General features: G+C 41.5%; 1 protein-coding gene across 1 annotated transcript in view; it reads right to left on the bottom strand.

Annotated features, from left to right (window-relative positions):
• Nucleotide 1: 1 nt before the first annotated feature.
• Nucleotides 2-17,969, bottom strand: part of clptm1 (CLPTM1 regulator of GABA type A receptor forward trafficking) — a 19,511-nt gene continuing 1,543 nt past the window's right edge. The window contains exons 2-14 of the mRNA XM_027136731.2: nucleotides 11,368-11,492; nucleotides 9,444-9,567; nucleotides 8,977-9,135; nucleotides 6,214-6,331; nucleotides 6,024-6,109; nucleotides 5,690-5,810; nucleotides 5,030-5,274; nucleotides 4,854-4,947; nucleotides 3,593-3,783; nucleotides 3,400-3,495; nucleotides 3,167-3,302; nucleotides 2,013-2,180; nucleotides 2-1,196 (exon numbers count right to left, since the gene is read on the bottom strand). Of these exons, the coding sequence (XP_026992532.1) occupies nucleotides 1,015-1,196; nucleotides 2,013-2,180; nucleotides 3,167-3,302; nucleotides 3,400-3,495; nucleotides 3,593-3,783; nucleotides 4,854-4,947; nucleotides 5,030-5,274; nucleotides 5,690-5,810; nucleotides 6,024-6,109; nucleotides 6,214-6,331; nucleotides 8,977-9,135; nucleotides 9,444-9,567; nucleotides 11,368-11,492 (1,845 nt within the window). The 3' untranslated portion in view covers nucleotides 2-1,014. The remainder of the gene's footprint in view (nucleotides 1,197-2,012; nucleotides 2,181-3,166; nucleotides 3,303-3,399; nucleotides 3,496-3,592; nucleotides 3,784-4,853; nucleotides 4,948-5,029; nucleotides 5,275-5,689; nucleotides 5,811-6,023; nucleotides 6,110-6,213; nucleotides 6,332-8,976; nucleotides 9,136-9,443; nucleotides 9,568-11,367; nucleotides 11,493-17,969) is intronic.

Raw genomic sequence — 17,969 nt, 5'->3', positions numbered from 1 at the left:
ATGAATGATCAATCTTTAATGTACCAAAATAAAAGGCAAACAATTCCAACTTTGGAGAGGGGAGAAAAAAAAATCTAAACAAAGAAGGCAATTCATCCCAAAAATATTCAGACAACGTGTGGCACACATCAGAGCCTGCAGCTGCACTTAACACACCACAATGATCCTGCTTTGGAGTGTGTGAATGTAATCGAGGGGGGAAAAATGATATCTGACGTGCTCAGGCAGAACGTTCCTGCAATGGTTTGGTCAGTATGATATCAGCACAATTAGGTTCAACAAGCTGACTGTACAGGCTTAGAACATACAAAAGAAAACCATCCGAGGCTGGAAAACAAAAGTATGAATCACTGTTAACGTGTTAATAATGTTAATATAATTACTTTAATACCTAGGCTGCATTATTATTTTGTTGTTCAAGCTTAGAACACCAACCCTTAAAAAAAATTTCACAGTCTCCAGCGAGTAGTATAGAGGTTCGGCAGCTGGGATCATCCAGAAATCGTGCTGCATCCTCTCACACTACTCAGCCCTGTCCTGATACACAGCGTTCACGCATGGAATGAGAAAAGAAAATGACAGAAGAAAAAAAAAAAAATCCACAGAGGAAAAAACAAAACAAAAGTTTGCACTTGGCTTCATTTTTGTCTTCTCCTTATACATTACAATATGTACTGCAAAAGCCCATCTGCACTAATGGGACTTACTGACTCATTAATCTTCATAAAGGTAGTGTTAACCAACCCAAAAATATACAATACAGTACATCACACTGTTACTTCACCTTGACTGCAAAATGTGGGAGCTTGAAAAATATTAGGAATTCTACATTAAATGAGATTTTCTTTTTTGTTGCAGATCTCATAGAAAAAAAAGAGGAAAGATGAACTGAAATTTCAAGCAGTGTCCTTTATAGAATACCGATATTCCAGTTCCCTTTCCTGACGATTAGACATAAACTCAGCTTTGAAGATGTGTGATACACCTTCAGTAGACAGGAGTGTGTGAAATGCATTAATCGTTTTTCTTCTCCTCCTCTGGTTTATCTGTGATGGCAGCATTAGCTGTATCTCCAACTGAGGCCTGAGCTGAGTCTTCGCTGCTTTGGACCACCCCACTTGTGCCAAACTCGTTGACGCGGTTGGGATCCACTCTGTAGATCCACCTCTGGTACAGGTAGATGAAGAACACTACATCTGTTGAGCAAAAAAACAAAGCAAGACAGGTCTTAATGCGAGGGCGTGGCAAAATCTAAACGACGATTCGATGCTAGAAAATCGAGAATTCGTATGCATCTTTTCCACCGAGGCAGTTTGAGTGCTGGTTCGGAGCCTAATTTAGAACCAGTTCTTTCTTTTTTGACAGCCAAAGCACCGGCTCTGTACCAGGAAAAGTGGTTCTTAAGTAGCACCAAAATGTTGCTGGTCTAGACTTAAAAAACCGCTTGCGTCAGGAGCTGGGGGCGGGGCTACTGTTAGTGCATTTACTAATGTACACCAATGTTAAATACACTTATACTTTATTGCAATATGATCAGCACACAAAATTTAGCCTTAGCATGTAGCTACCTACTCTGTTAATGATGTTATGTACTTAATAATTATAATAGTTAACTTAATAATAATATAAATAGTTAATTACTTAATAATTATGTAGTTAATAATGTTATGTACTTTCTTGATTACAACCTCCGTTTATACAGATTACACGGAGCTGCACGTACACGTTGGATTCGCCGCGTTTGGATGCCAATGTAGGTTCACAAAGCCATGAGCATTAACATCCGCCATTGTTGTTGTGTTTGTCACTGCTGTGCTAACATTGCTGGGTAACGTGACACGTATACAGTGATGTCAGACTCGGCTCTGTGACGGCTCTCTAACCGATGGAAAGGCAAACCGGTTCTTAGAAGGTTCGCCAGTGGAACCAACTTTGAACCAGCACGGGCTCTGAACCAGCACCCGCTTCTTTTTGGTGGAAAAGGGGTATACGAGAGCTCATCTTGTACTTACCATCTCGAAGACAGCCTATTCTGTACATCATGGGCATTTTGATCACAAAGGCAAACAGGTCGTCTATGAACGTGTTTAGCGCCTTATAGGTGAGCATCCTCCAAGGAAGGTGCGCGACTGACTTCATCTTGTAGTTGATGAAGAGCTGCGGCGTCATCGTGATGAATCCTGCGTTAAAAACAAACAGACCTTTCAGTACCATTCTGTGTTCTGACTTTGGAGAACGCTTTCAAACTCATACTCAGTCAAAGTCATCCGGTATTACGGAGTTCAGTAGAAATCTTTTTTTGTGTGTGTGTGTGTGTGTTGTGTGTTCATAAAAGGTTTGGAATGACACCTCCAGAAAACTTTGGAGCTTTGCACACACTCATCAGCGAAGCCTTTTGCTTTAGAAATCTTGTGTTAGCGTGTGTGTATAAGTGGAGCCCTGTGTCTTGCTTGGCGTCTCGATTTTAAATTAGATGACCACCAATTGCATCAAAGAGCAGTGACCTCTGAAGCTTTTTTGCACTTGCCCTTCAACTTTTTATTAATGAAACCCAAGTTAAACAACTTGGCCCCAGTGGCTGTGTGAAGTTGTAGATCGTATGCATGCTTTTTGTTTCCAGGCCCGTCATCGGGTCTACATAGGGATACTTTATTATTATTTCCAAAACACACATTATATTGTCATGTACACAGTGGATTCATAAAGTATTCAGACTAAACTCCTCAGTTACCAGTTTCCTGGACTCGAATCAAGGTGTAGAAACATCTGAGCAGTGATCAAGAGAAACGGAAGGCACCTCAACTAAATTTCAAGTGTTGTTGCTAAGGGTCTGAATACTCATGTACATTATTATTTATTTTACTTATGTATATTTTATTGTTATATTTCAGTTCACAATCAGGGTACAGAGTTTTAAATCCACTGTAAATAATTATAAACCCATGTTAAGACCTTGATGAAATATTTGGGGGAAAAAAGTCATGTATTTATCTCCATATAAATTATATGTAAATATATATATATATAGGCCTGCAATGAAGTCAGAAATGGCCTACAAATGCCCTGCATCTGTAATCCATCTAGGACAACGTACATTTGTAGAGCACTTAGTGCTGTGTTAGAAATCGTGCTGTGTGCTTTGAATAAGTGGTTAATCTCCACTCACCGAATGTTAACAGGAATCCATAGAGCATGCTGAGTACCCATGAGTACCAGCCTTTGTGCTCTACATAGATTAAGCTGTAAACAGCGTAACACCCAAAGAGCGGGTACAGGAGCCAGGACAGGTACTTAAAGGCCATCTAATTAAAAAAAACAAAAAAAACACAAAAAGAGCATGTCAAGAAAACAAACAAACAAACAAAAACAAAAAACAATCATGTCAAATGGCTCACTTACATCATCATAGATTTTAGTTGAAGATTCAACGTATGTGGATTTGTCCTTGAATACCAATCGTGGGATTAATCCTGCAATCTTGTTCTCTCTGTCCAACTGAAAAGACCAGATAGGAGATGGGACTTATGAAACAGTATTAACTGGGAAAAATAAGGAAAAAGAAAAAAGGGTGGGTGGGGCTGTTGCTGCTTACCCTGACGTCCATGACTTTGGTGATCTTCCAGAAGTCGATAAGCAGCCCGATGAAGACGCTGACCTGCACCACGAAGTTGGTTTCATTGTCCAGGATGTAGAGCAGCACCACCAAGGACTGGAACACACCGAATATGATAGAGCGCACCGACAGTCCCTCCAACGACTGGCGACTGTTCCAGAACTGAATATCTGAGTGAAGAAACGAGAGAATAAAAGAAACAAAATAAAAAGTTTACACATTAACAGATTAGTTTTTACACAACTTCATGCCTTGGGAATGAACTTTAGCCATCCATGTATGAAATGTTACAGAACATGGTTCATTTTTAAGCCATTATGGGCTGTCAAATGTACAGATGCATTTGCATTCAGACACATATACACTGAGAAAAGCAAAAAAAAAAAAAAAAAAAAAAAAGCATGTGATTCATCAAATCTGTACATCTTCCATTGAAAGGTGTGTGTCCGCTGTAGGTGTTCTGACAGCTTTCTAAGGGGCCGGGCATAGAAAACAACCCTTTTGTACCCATCCACTGTAATAACCACTGTACCAGTATCTCACTACACAAGCTGCTGTTTTGGAGATGCCCTGACTCAGTTGTCTAACATAATCAGGATAACCTTACCAAAGTCTACCTAAGCTGAATTGGAGCCTTGTGTCTCGCAATCTCATTCGAATATTTTGCGCACACACAAAAAAACATTTTGTAACTTCTCCTTCATCACACATGCTGCCTAATATATCCCACCATATGAAAGCTGCCATGGTAACCAGTAAGTCAGTGTTACTCTCTTCATCTGTCAGTGGTTTAAATGTTATGGCTGATCAGGGCAGACACACACACAGACACACACACACGCACACACGCCTTAAAGACATACAACAAACAAAATGAAGATAACGATCTGCTTCAAGGTGTGTAGTTCATCTGATGGAAATATTTGAGTGGAAGTTTCTTATATAGAGATGCTATAAGGATATTAGATACATAAAGCTACCACTGAACTGATTAGTAAAGCATTAGCAGCTGGTAGAGGACAAACGCTGTTAGATTGCATTTCAGCTATATTGTGTTGTTTGTGATGGATCTTAAAAGCATGCGTTGTGATTAAACCTCAAGAAAAAGTCATAATAAATTATATTACACAATATATTATATATAAAACGATTCTGATTGCTGTCAGTCAGGGGTAAATCTTGCTATTGACCCTAACCCGATTACTACAGCATCAACATTGTATGGACTCATTAAACTCACCGTTCTTAAACGCCAGAAACTCAAAGACGCTGTGAACGATTGAAACGACGATGGTCAGGCCGAGTAGATACGGATTGGTCTCCAGCAGCGCCACCTGTTGAGCAATATTACCTTTATAACACATCCTCTGTTGAGCGGGCATCAAAGCGGAAGAATTCGAGATATGAAGCTCAGACCTTAATAGAGTCCTGGTCCTCGTCGGACTGCTCGTACGTGTCCTCGCTAAGGAAGTTCCAGGGTGAGCGAGCATTCTGGGCTGCATAAAGCTGCCAGCGCCACAGAGAGAGCGGGCAGAAGCTGAGGCGCAGGGGCAACTTCTTTAGAGTATCGTTTATGGGGTAGTAGTCCTTCTGCAGGTTCCAGTAATCGTTGAAGTAAACGATGGGGTAGTAATCACCGCTCACTGCATCAAACTGGACATCTGTGAGAGACATGGAAAGGTGGGAAGAAAGAGAGGTGTTACAGCTTAAGAACATTTGGTACTCAACATAATATACAGTGGTGTGAAAAAGTGTTGGCCCCCTTCCTGATTTTTTTTTTTTTCCACGTTTGTCACACTTTAATGTTTCCGATCATCAAACTAATTTAAATATTAGTCAAAGATAACAAGTAAACAGGTTTGGATTTTGTTTTCCCTTAATAATAAAAACCTTCATTTAAAAACTGCACGTTATGTTTACTTGTGTTATCTTTGATCTAATATTTAAATTTGCTTGATGATCTGAAACATTAAAGTGTGACAAACGTGCAAAAAAATAAATAAATAAAAAATTTAAATCAGGAAGGGGGCCAACACTTTTTCACACCACCGTAGATGTGACAATGGGAATACTTACACTGGTCGAGGGGCGGAGGCACCGAGCCTTTCACCCAGGCTGTATGATCATCAACAATGTTGATAGTTAAGTTGGGATGCCAGTGAGATATGATCTCCACTGGGCCGTGACTTTCTGCCCGCTACACACACACACACACACACACACACACACACACACACACACACACACACACACACACACACACACACACACACACACACACACACATTAATACTCTCCCCTTACAATTTAAATTACAAAACTGTTTAAATTGAACTGAGCCAACTATTTTACATTCAATGACCCTCAGACTTATGTTTATGCCAAGACAAGCAGTCATTAGCACACAGACCTTAATCATCTCAGGATCAGCCTCTGTCTCTCCTGTCAGCAGGTTCTTCGTCTTCAGAAACTTCCTGCGCTTGTACTTGTTCAGCACTGATATGGAAACGAACAGAAACATGCAGTTAGTAGCTCAGAGTCTCAGCACGGAATGTGTGACACTACTGAACGTGAATGCTTGTTTGGTCGAGCTGACTCACTTCGTGTTGCATGGACGGTAGACAGTCTGCGATACTGGCCTTTGCGTTTCGGATCTGGATGGAAGCCACTCTTAGTGAAGTACACGTGGATGTAATACGAGCCATTCTGCTGCACGTTCTGTATAAGAAACACAGGTTAACTGCATCTACCGCATATCGATATTCACAATAGTCTCGTGTTAGTCCTGCTTTTCAGCACGGCTTTAACATGTTATCCATCCATCCATCCATTTTCTACCGCTTATCCGGGGCCGGGTTGCGGGGGCAGCAGTCTAAGCAGGGATGCCCAGACTTCCCTCTCCCCAGACACTTCCTCCAGCTCTTCCGGGGGAATACCGAGGCGTTCCCAGGCCAGCCGAGAGACATAGTCCCTCCAGCGTGTCCTAGGTCTTCCCCAGGCCTCCTCCCCCCTCCTCGGGTTGGACATGCCCGGAACACCTCCCCAGGGAGGCGTCCAGGAGGCATCCGAAACAGATGCCCGAGCCACCTCAGCTGACCCCTCTCAATGTGGAGGAGCAGCGGCTCTACTCTGAGCTCCTCCCGAGTGACCGAGCTCCTCACCCTATCTCTAAGGGAGTGCCCAGCCACTCTGCGGAGGAAACTCATTTCGGCCGCCTGTATCCGAAATCTTGTCCTTTCGGTCATGACCCAAAGCTCATGGCCATAGGTGAGGGTAGGAACGTAGATCGACTGGTAAATGGAGAGCTTCGCCTTGCGGCTCAGCTCTCTCTTCACCACAACAGATCGGTATATCGACCGCATCACTGCGGAAGATACACCGATCCGCCTGTCGATCTCCCGCTCCATCCTTCCCTCACTCGTGAACAGGACCCCAAGATACTTAAACTCCTCCACTTGAGGCAGGAACTCTCCACCAACCTGAAGAGGGCAAGCCACCCTTTTCCGGCTGAGAACCATGGCCTCGGACTTGGAGGTGCTGATTCTCATCCCCGCCGCTTCACACTCGGCTGCAAACCGTCCCAGTGCATGCTGAAGGTCCTGATTTGAAGAAGCCAACAGGACAACATCATCTGCAAAAAACAGAGACGAAATCCTGTGGTCCCCAAACCTGACTCCCTCCGGCCCCCGACTGCGCCTAGAAATCCTGTCCATATAAATAATGAACAGGACCGGTGACAAAGGGCAGCCCTGCCGGAGTCCAACATGCACCGGGAACAAGTCTGACTTACACCCGGCAATGCGAACCAAACTCCTGCTCCGGTCATATAGGGACCGGACAGCCCTTAACAGAGGGCCCCGGACCCCATACTCCCAGAGCACCCCCCACAGGCCATCACGAGGGACACAGTCAAATGCCTTCTCCAGATCCACAAAACACATGTGGACTGGTTGGGCAAACTCCCATGAACCCTCCAGCAACCTGGTGAGGGTATAGAGATGGTCCAGTGTTCCACGACCAGGACGAAACCCGCATTGTTCCTCCTAAATCCAAGGTTCGACTATCGGCCGAATTCTCCTCTCCAGTACCCTGGCATAGACTTTTCCGGGGAGGCTGAGGAGTGTGATCCCTCTATAGTTGGAACACACCCTCCGGTCCCCCTTCTTAAACAGAGGGACCACCACCCCAGTCTGCCAGTCCAGAGGCACTGTCCCCAACCGCCACGTGATGTTGCAGAGGCGTGTCAGCCAAGACAGCCCCACAACATGTTATCGCTCAGAGAAATCACAGCGGGCAGCTCGAAGAGTCGTCTATCAAAGGTAAAAAATTACCAGCTAAAGTGTGAAAATATCGTTTATGTCCATTTATACACATGCAGGAAGCTGTATTTATTGTTAACTGTAATAATGAGAAGCTTACAAATCGTGTCACTGTGAAACATTTACTTAAAGGTGGGGTCGCCGTTGTTTGAGAAATGCATCAGAAAACTGAGTCGGGACGACAAACTAAACAAATGCAAAACTAACAGAACTGAACTGAGAACTGAAGGAGCAGGAAGCTGGCCACATATTCACAGGTTGGAGTTTCCCGAGTCGATAACTCCTGAGCTAAACGCTGTTACTACACAAATAACACCTCTTTTCTATCGTAGTAATGTAGAGAGGCAGCTACTACCGTGTTTTGTGTAGTAACAGCGTTTAGCTCAGGAGTTATTGACTCGGGAAACTCCAATCTGTGAATATGCGCAAACTTTGCTCAAGACGCAGAGGCACTTTTTTCCTATCGAGACCGATCGTCAACATTGGCTTTCAAACAACGGAGATCCTGCCTTTAATGGCAAATGACGTCAAATGCGCGGTTTGTGATGCTGCTAGCTTTAGCGGAACACGGTACATTTTTAAAATGTTAGCAAATCAAACAACGTGGCCTAATTTCAAACATGTGTCAAAGCTGTGAGCTTTGAGTGCACAAAGTTTCAGGCTGTTTCGGTTGCATAATCTGGGTATTTGAAGTGCACTGCTCCTTGTTGGAACTGACTCACACTATATCGTAGAATAGTGTACAAGTATGTGATTCACCTCCTGTGTAAGTATAGAAACTATTGTACTACACTCATATGCACTGTTATGAGTGCGTAAACAGAAACCTGGGATTTGCACCAGAGATGCCAGAGCTGCTGTTTACAACAAAAAACCCACACTCTGCTCTACCCACATACAGTTACCGTGTTGGTTATGAGACTATTTGGGTGAAATGTGAGATTCAGCTCAGGTGTACAGGAGAGGAAGTTAATAAAAAATTGTTATCTTAAATAAAAGTTTTTCAACCTTTAATTTATGTGAAAATTACTGGTTAATCTTTACCACGGGCGTGTCCAGTTCTAGATGATGCTCATAGCAGCCGTCCCCTGCCTCTCCTGTGGACCAGTCTCCGTAGATCAGGTCACGCTGGAGCCAAAACAGGGCTTCTGTGCTGTTAAATTCTGAAAATACCTCATTTTCAGATAAATACACATGCAGATCCTAGGAAACAACAACAAAAACAAAACAGAAGTGTGTTATTTGTGTCATTACTAAACATATCTGTGTTATTAAACATACATCTACTGCAGACCAGTGAATTACTAAGAAAGCCTCTATGGAAAAAAAGCCAAGGCAAAACGTAGTCCTGTACGTTACGCTGTGTCCATTTTTTTTACTAACGTCTAGCTTTCGGCACATCCCTGCCAGGACATTAAGCACAGCAGACCTGCTTCAGAGCCAAAACAGACCTTAACAATACATTAAGACCTGAAGTGTAATGGTTTAGATATATTTTTAGAGCCCATTACCATTAAGGTGTCCTTGGGGAAGAGGTTGCGACTGGGCACACGGGGCGCGCCTGGAGGGGTGCTGGGGTCAGGGGTCGACGGCCCTCTGCGGAACCAGCTGCTGATGGCCCATATAATGAAGATCCTGGGAAATGTACAATCAAGTCAGGGTGCTAGAAATACAATTTTGTAAGGCTGAACGTTTTAAACGTAATATTTGGGCCTGGTCCAAATCCAGCTCTTTCTACTCCAAATCCTAACCGTAACGCAGCATAAATACTGACAAGCATGCTGAAAATAATCGGTACCAAACACGGTAGTGCATAAGGTTCAATAGTTTCTGTTAACCCAGCAATCAATCAATAGACTAGATCAAAGGTGTCTAATCTTCTCTGGAAAGTGTGCGTTTTATTCCAATCTAAGCAAAGCCACAGCTTGGACCATTAAAAACTAAAAGATCAACTGATTAAACAGGTGGAATCTGGTGTGGCTCCTCGTCTGGAATAAAAACCTGAGCCCGTATACATGAAGATTCTTAGAATGATCTCAGAGAGCTCCTAATTTAGCGTGAAAAATTTCTACCTATGAATCTTCAGAGTGATTCAGGACCAATCTGAGTAACACTGAGAAAGGAAAATATAACAATTATTATCTTAGAGAGGAGGCGGGGCTTAACCCCGTTACTAGGTATGACACATTCTTATGAAGACTGTGATTGGTTGTTTAAAAATAAAAAAAACAGAGCGCTTTTAAAATGTATTGTAATCTATTATTACTGGTGCATTATAAACCTTCACTTTGTCTCTATGTTAAGATATTTAAGGCTTTATCGTGTAGGGATTACGTTCGTGACCGATCAGATTAGAGATGCTCTAACATCTGTACGTTAGATATCAGATATTATCGTGTCTCTGAATGCCACAGCAGCAGAATGTGCTTGTATGTATAGTCATTTCTGCACTGTGTCTGAGATGTTATCTTTAATATGAACAATGACAAAAATAATCCCTACACGATCTAATCTGTATCATCTTATTAACTCTCTCTCATTATTAAATATTGTATACGATACATTTCTTCTCCCTCGTCACCTTTCAGCCATTTTCTCCTCTGATAAAGAAACTCTAAGCCTCTTTAATGTCCTCATCTCTACTCCTAACACTTTTTGACCTTATGAGATCTTTTAAGGATTAAGATGCTTTGTGAATAACTTCTATCTTTAGTATGATCTACTCTTTAATTTTAAGGGGAAACGTCCGTCGTTTCTCATACATTTTTTAGAAGTTTCGTCACTAGGAGAAACTCACACTTTGCGCTGAGAACTTTCATGAATACGAGCCCTGGCCTTGATGATAATTGGCTAAAAACATTTATAGATGACCTTAAATTATTGCCACTCAAAGTCCAGTGAAGAAGAACAAAAAGCTGATGTGGTTTGTGAGTGACAGCTTGCTTTAGGAGCAAACTCGTGTTAGGGTGTTGAAAGATTTCTATTTCTCTATACATCATTTCTATTATGATCATTTGAGGAGTTGGAAAACTTGTCACAAAGCTCTAAATCTGTATGGTTTGATAATATTGACTCTTCATAAGAATTTTCAGGGGAGGTTTATTAGGATGTGTACAGCTATAAATACCTACGTTATAACTTACTGCTCCTGAAAGAAGCTGTTGTGATCATTCTCTAAGTGTCATCCTATCGATCTACTACATGCCAGAAGAACAGGGGATGAGAGCCTGCAGTACAGAAGTCTATTTTTAAAGTAAAAGGAATGGATATGACTAAGGGTATGATTAGGTAACCAAAAGTACTGGTGATGTAACTGAACACGATTATGCTGTACATCATGCTCACTATGCTACAAGTGCATCTCTGTCCAATTTTCTAGAAAGAACGATAATCGTGAGGCTTGTTTGCTGTAGAGCAGGCAACGGTTTGACTCACCTGAAAAGGACACCCTTAATGACTTGCCAGGCGTTGGGCTGCTGTTGCTGTTGTTGCTGTGGGTCTGGTGCAGTCGCACCTGTTTGTGCAACCTGGCCAGAAGCAGCTGCGCCATTACTGCTCACCTACACACACACACACACACACACACACACACACACACACACACAATCATTTTGTTGGTGTACGATGTTACTAAATAGGAGATCACCTGATTTACAGACAGTTCGTCGTCCTCCTCCTCCTCCACAATAATGCTTATGCTGTGTTAGGGCTGGGCGATATGGCTGAAAACTGTATCACGATATCAGTGTTTCATAACGGGTCGATATCGATAATTGTTGATATTTTTTATGATCCATTTAAAATAAAGACAAGGAGAAAAATATATTACATTTAAACATTTTTATTTAAAACTTAACCTTCTTCTGATCATAATCCCATCAGATATTAAGACAGAAATGTAAACAACTATGGAAAAGTCTAAAGTCACAATGAACAATTAACTCTCAACATTTAAGGTGCAAAATGAAAGCAAATGTTTAATAAAAGAAATGCTTAATAAAGTGTAATAAAATTGTGCAAAGTGTTAAATATAAACATAGAGAAACCTGAGAATTTAGTCTTGCATCATTTGCAAACGACATTTGTGACTACGGTCAGACTTGTAATATCCAAAAAATATTAAGAATAAATTATTATATAAAAACGGCCATACTGGCGAGCTGATTTTTCATCTATTATTTACAATTTCCTCGCTCGCTGCGGCTCATTTTCTGCTTATCAGTCGACCGGTACTGAAGAGGAATCCAGCAGAGCAGCACGAGATAACGATATGGAGCAAGCAAACTTGATACTGTTACATGATTGGCTGTTAGTGTGTCACTCCCTATGTTGCTAGGTTACCAGAGACTGAGTGCCTTTGTTAATGCGACCAAAACCTCTGTTTTCATCTGACGAAGAATAAAATATATCAAACGTTTTATCGAACACATTTTTATTGATATCGTTCATGTGTCTATCGCGATACATATCGTTATCATTTTAACGCCCAGCCCTACACTGTGTTATTAAGCCTGCTGTACCAATTAAAAAGAAAGTCACTTTTCTTCACTGTTACATGATCATCTGGGACAACTACCAACGCTGACCAGCATGACATGCTGTATATATACACATAAACATCAGTAAACAAATGAGCTTTTGGGTTGCCAAATAATTGAGAAACCTATAATGAAAAAGTACCGGCAAACTACTATTACTTCAAACTACCACCAAAAACACATACGACTTCGTTGTTTTTTTTGATACACTGCATTAACACACACAAGCACAGATACGTAAATGCCTCTGACTAACAAACACTTTATTGTGCGCCGCGACGTCCTGAGCAACTTCAGATGAGATCATCAGCATTTCCATGAGTCAACAAATAAAAATCAATGTTCACTGTTCAAAATAAGGAAGGTTGATCTCTCACCATGTGACATTCATGCTTTGATTGCAATGTATTTTCCTCTCAGGTTCACTACAAGCTCGGAGGGAATTCTTTTTAGTACTTAAATGGTTTGTTCACTACTAAACGTTATTAAAGCTTTTAAAACAAACTACAACCGAGGCAGAAGCTTGGAGCTGAGAAAGTGATAGCAAGAGTGATACAAGTGTCACATTCAGGAAGAGAACAAAAACAAATTGAGAGAAGATAAACGCCTGAGAAACACACACACACACACACACACACACACACACACACACACACACACACACACACACACACACACACACACACACACACACACACACACACACACTACCTAAATACAAGGTTGGGAGATAGCTTTAGTACCAGTGCTACAAATGGCTTCCATTTACACAGAATTGTGTCTCCATTATTTTTTCCCACATCACAACGTTCCCTGTATTTACGATGCGAGTTGCTCAAACGAAAAAAAGGAAGTCTATCGCAGTGTAAATGATTAAACCCAAGTTGCTTCGGGGCTCATGCCCACATGATTGGAATGAGCTTAAAATAAACCACGATGCTTAATCATTGAGTCTGTCCTCGTGTGATACGACGAGGGAGCGAATGTTTTGCACTCGAAATCTGTACAACAGTGTGTGAAGAACAGCTGCAACTACTAGTCAAAATGATTGAGGTCAAATGATCCAGATCTAATTTTATATCCAATACGTTTTTTACTGCGGATAAAAATCTTCAAGCGTTAGAACTTGTATCATTGTAGAACGTACAATAATAAAAATTCAGCTTGTTACTGTGGCACCTCTTAGTGATGCGTGATAAACTGTTCAACAGCAGACTAAGAAGAAGGCAAATATCAGACCACCGACATCATACAGGGTTGTAATGATAACGGATAGATTAAAGAGTAACAGGATGTCACACTGAAGGCAGAAAAAAGGTGCCATGTTGTTTCACAACAAGTTCTTGTAAAACTTTAACTGTGATTTACAATCCCTTTAAAGTGTGACTGACTGAAAACACAAGGCATGTTCTCTTCTACAATGATGGCAACGAGACCAGAGATAAATGAATAAAAACGAAGACAGATAAGAACCCGCAAATAACACATTAAATGACAGACACAGAGAGAGACACAGACACAGAGAGAGACACAGAGACACAGAGACACAGACAGACAATGACAGACAGACACAAAGAGACACAGACACACAGAGAGACAAACAGACAGAATATATATATTATACAGAGAGACACACAGACAGAGAGAGAGAGAGAGAGAGAGAGATACACACAGACACAGAGAGAGACAGACAGACAAGAGACAGACAGACAGAGACACAGAGTTAGAGACACAGACAGACAGACACACACAGAGAGAGAGAGAGAGAGAGAGAGAGAGAGAGAGAGAGACAGAGACAGATAGAGAGAGACAGACAGACAGACAGACAAGAGACAGAATGACAGAGAGAGACACAGTTAGAGACACAGACACAGAGAGAGAGAGAGAGAGAGAGAGAGAGAGACAGACAGAGACAGAGACAGAGATAGAGAGAGATACACACACAGACACAGAGAGAGACAGACAGACAGACAAGAGACAGACAGACAGAGAGAGACACAGAGTTAGAGACACAGACACAGAGAGAGAGAGAGAGAGACAGAGAGAGAGACAGAGACAGAGAGAGATACACACACAGACACAGAGAGAGACAGACAGACAGACAGACAGACAAGATACAGAAAGACAGAGAGAGACACAGAGTTAGAGACACAGACAGACACACAGACAGAGAGAGAGAGAGAGAGAGAGAGAGAGAGATACACACACAGACACAGAGAGACAGACAGACAGACAAGGAGACAGACAGAGAGAGACACAGAGTTAGAGACACAGACACAGACACAGACAGAGAGACAGAGAGAGAGACAGAGACAGAGAGAGATACACACACAGACACAGAGAGAGACAGACAGACAGACAGACAGACAAGATACAGAAAGACAGAGAGAGACACAGAGTTAGAGACACAGACAGACACACAGACAGAGAGAGAGAGAGAGAGAGAGAGAGATACACACAGACACAGAGAGAGACAGACAGACAGACAGACAAGAGAGACAGACAGAGAGAGACACAGAGTTAGAGACACAGACACAGACAGAGAGAGAGAGACAGAGAGAGAGAGAGACAGAGACAGAGAGAGATACACACAGACACAGAGAGAGACAGACAGACAGACAAGAGACAGACGGACAGAGCGACACAGACTTAGACACACAGACAGACACACAGACAGACAGACAGAGAGACACACAATAAATCATTTGTAAGTATTTCGTAGATTTCTGGGGACAGATATTTTAATATACCTTGCTAGAGAGAAGCATCCCTTTAAATCCACGTCATATAAACTGGTTATTGTTAAAGTAACAGGAGAACCATGAGATTATTCCGAAAAACAAGATGCTCAAGACCATCCAAGACTACAGGATTCTTACTTTTAAACTACATATACTGTAAGAAGAAGAATCGAATTTGAGTATGTACAAATCTTGTTTTAATAGCAATGTGTTAATTGTGGCCTTAATGCGAAGGAAGGAACATCATTCGTCTTCAGTTTAGTTCAGATAAGCGTTTAAAACAAAAGTCACTTACTGGAAACAGTTATACTGAACTGTATTTACTTTAGTGATTGCGTTGTTCATTTGCTGGTTTGTGTTATATTCTCAGTAAGACCCTCAGGAATAGTTAGTGTTTGTGTGCCTTGCTGATGTCACAGGGGGATGTTGCTGTTGCTAGCACAGTTACATTTGTGTTTAATAGGAGAAACAGTAACAGTGTCCGCGCTCAAGATCGGAAAGTTGGGAGTTTTAATCCCAGCACCAACAAGCTGCCACTGTTGGAGCTTTAAGCAAGAGTCTGATACTGCTGTAATTCCATCCTACTTTCAGAAAAAAAACAAAAAAAAAAACAGCAAAATCGCACCATTGACTTGCGAGAATCTTCTCGACTACCGGGTAGTTACCTGTGTACAAGTGATGTGAAAGTAATCTGCTGTAAACTAACTTGTAGATTTAAATCTGTAACAGTGACCATTCTAATCTCTTTGAGAAGTTAATCATCGACGTTAGAGTTAACGCTAACGTTAGCCGGCTCGCTGGGCTCCGAGTTACCTTGCAACTGTCTGTACTTTTTGCTGTGCTGCAATTTCAGTCCAAAATGTAGAAGAGATCTAGTAGCAAGAGTTTTACGTGCTCTCACTGAGCAAACAAAATACAGGCTGTTGTGAAAGCACCCATAATTTTTTCTCCACTTTGCACACCGATCATCCAGAGATGGGAAACAGCAACATTACAACATGCAGATTAGCTCTATTTGCGTCCAGTCTGAATTCTCCTGTTGTTGCAGGATGAAACCACTAGCCAAATGAGGTTAAATGTAAATGTCAGTGGTCACTGACTGTAAGCGATTCACCGTTAGCTACTAAAACCAAAAGCAGCAAAGGCTTCTGTTTTCACATGCCATTTTTTTCCACTAGCCTGTTAATGAGAACTGAAGTTGAAGTCAAAGTCCCAGAATGCAATGCAGTTATACAACATAGTCACGGTGCAGTTACAGAGACGCGATTCGGCCGTCAAGAGATGAATTAAGAACTAATGCTGCAAAAAAATCGACAGCATTAACAAGCGAGTGCGTCTGCATGTTGACCGATCTAAAGTAAATTCTTATATACACAGGAAAGTGCGTTTAAAGTTAAGAAATGCTGCTCTGTTTATTTCTTCTGTCGACACTGTGAACAGCCATATTGTTGTGATGTAAACTGGGAAGGTTGGAAAGACAAGAAGGGACTCCAAATGAAGGGGCCATTTGCTTTGTCTTTTGTGGTCAAGTTTTGTAAGTTGAGACTTGAGTTAAAAGAATCGCATCAGGTGACAGTCGAATGGCATTGTGGGTAAATGTAGGAAACCATGTGACAGGGGAAAGTGAAACTGTCATCATGTCAATGAAAGAGATTTAAACTCTAGGCTGGAAAAAAAATGTTTTTTGAAAAAAAAAGAAAAAAAAATAGAATGTTAAAATCATATACTGTGGGGACAAATTTAAGAGAATTAAAGTGCTGTAAAAAAAAAGGTGTAAAGGGCAAAATATGATGTTAAAAATATGACACCTGATGTTTAAAAAACTAGCCAAGACATCCTAATCTCATCCAAGCACTGATTCAGATTAACATAGCCGTAACGTGATTAGCTATAGCTACATAGCCGTAACGTGATTAGCTATAGCTACATAGCTGTAACGTGATTAGCTATAGCTACATAGCCGTAACGTGATTAGCTATAGCTACATAGCTGTAACGTGATTAGCTATAGCTACATAGCCACCATATCTACAGATATCTACACTAGCTGTCGCCTTGGGGTCCTAAAAATGCATCCAATCCACCGCCATCTTTGTACAGGTGTCTTGTATTTCAAGTTCATGAACGATGCCGGACTTCTGCGTTTGGATGTTTAAACGAACGAAATAAAAAACACAGACAGAAAGGGATTACATTTCACAAATGATTCTCATTTTTTGTGAATCATTTGTGTTTCATGATATTGAATGTTACGAATTATATTTCTGGTTACGTCGGTTTGTTTCAGTCCTTCGTTAACGACCGCAGCTAATAACTGCTAGTTACCCATTAGTTTGACAGTTAGGGAAACCAACAATATTTGTAGATTCCGAAGCTCTTAATAAGGACATTAAAAATTGACCCATGCTTTTTTGCTTAAAGGTGAAAAGACCCAACTTTACGTATGTTTTGTAAGATTCCTTTATCTGTCAAACATATTTTATTAGATTGCCCTGGACTAAACAGAAGCAGATGTTCTTTTATCAAGTTACGTCACTTAAGGACATATTCGAGTCTCGGGCCGGACACGACTGAGGTGCCCTTGAGCAAGGAACCGAACCCCCAAACTGGCTGCCCACTGGTGTGTGTTCAGGGTGTGTGTGCACTTTGGATGGGTTAAATGCAGAGAACGAATTCTGAGTATGGGTCACCATACTTAGACGTATGTCACGTCACTTTCACGTCACTATCAACATTTTCTCTGGACTTAATGATAATTA

This window comes from Tachysurus fulvidraco, chromosome 11 (genome assembly GCF_022655615.1).
Source record: "Tachysurus fulvidraco isolate hzauxx_2018 chromosome 11, HZAU_PFXX_2.0, whole genome shotgun sequence".
In the NCBI taxonomy this organism is placed as follows: Eukaryota; Metazoa; Chordata; class Actinopteri; order Siluriformes; family Bagridae; genus Tachysurus; species Tachysurus fulvidraco.
Note: the sequence above shows the minus strand (reverse complement) of the source record. Positions and strands in the feature narration are given on the sequence as shown.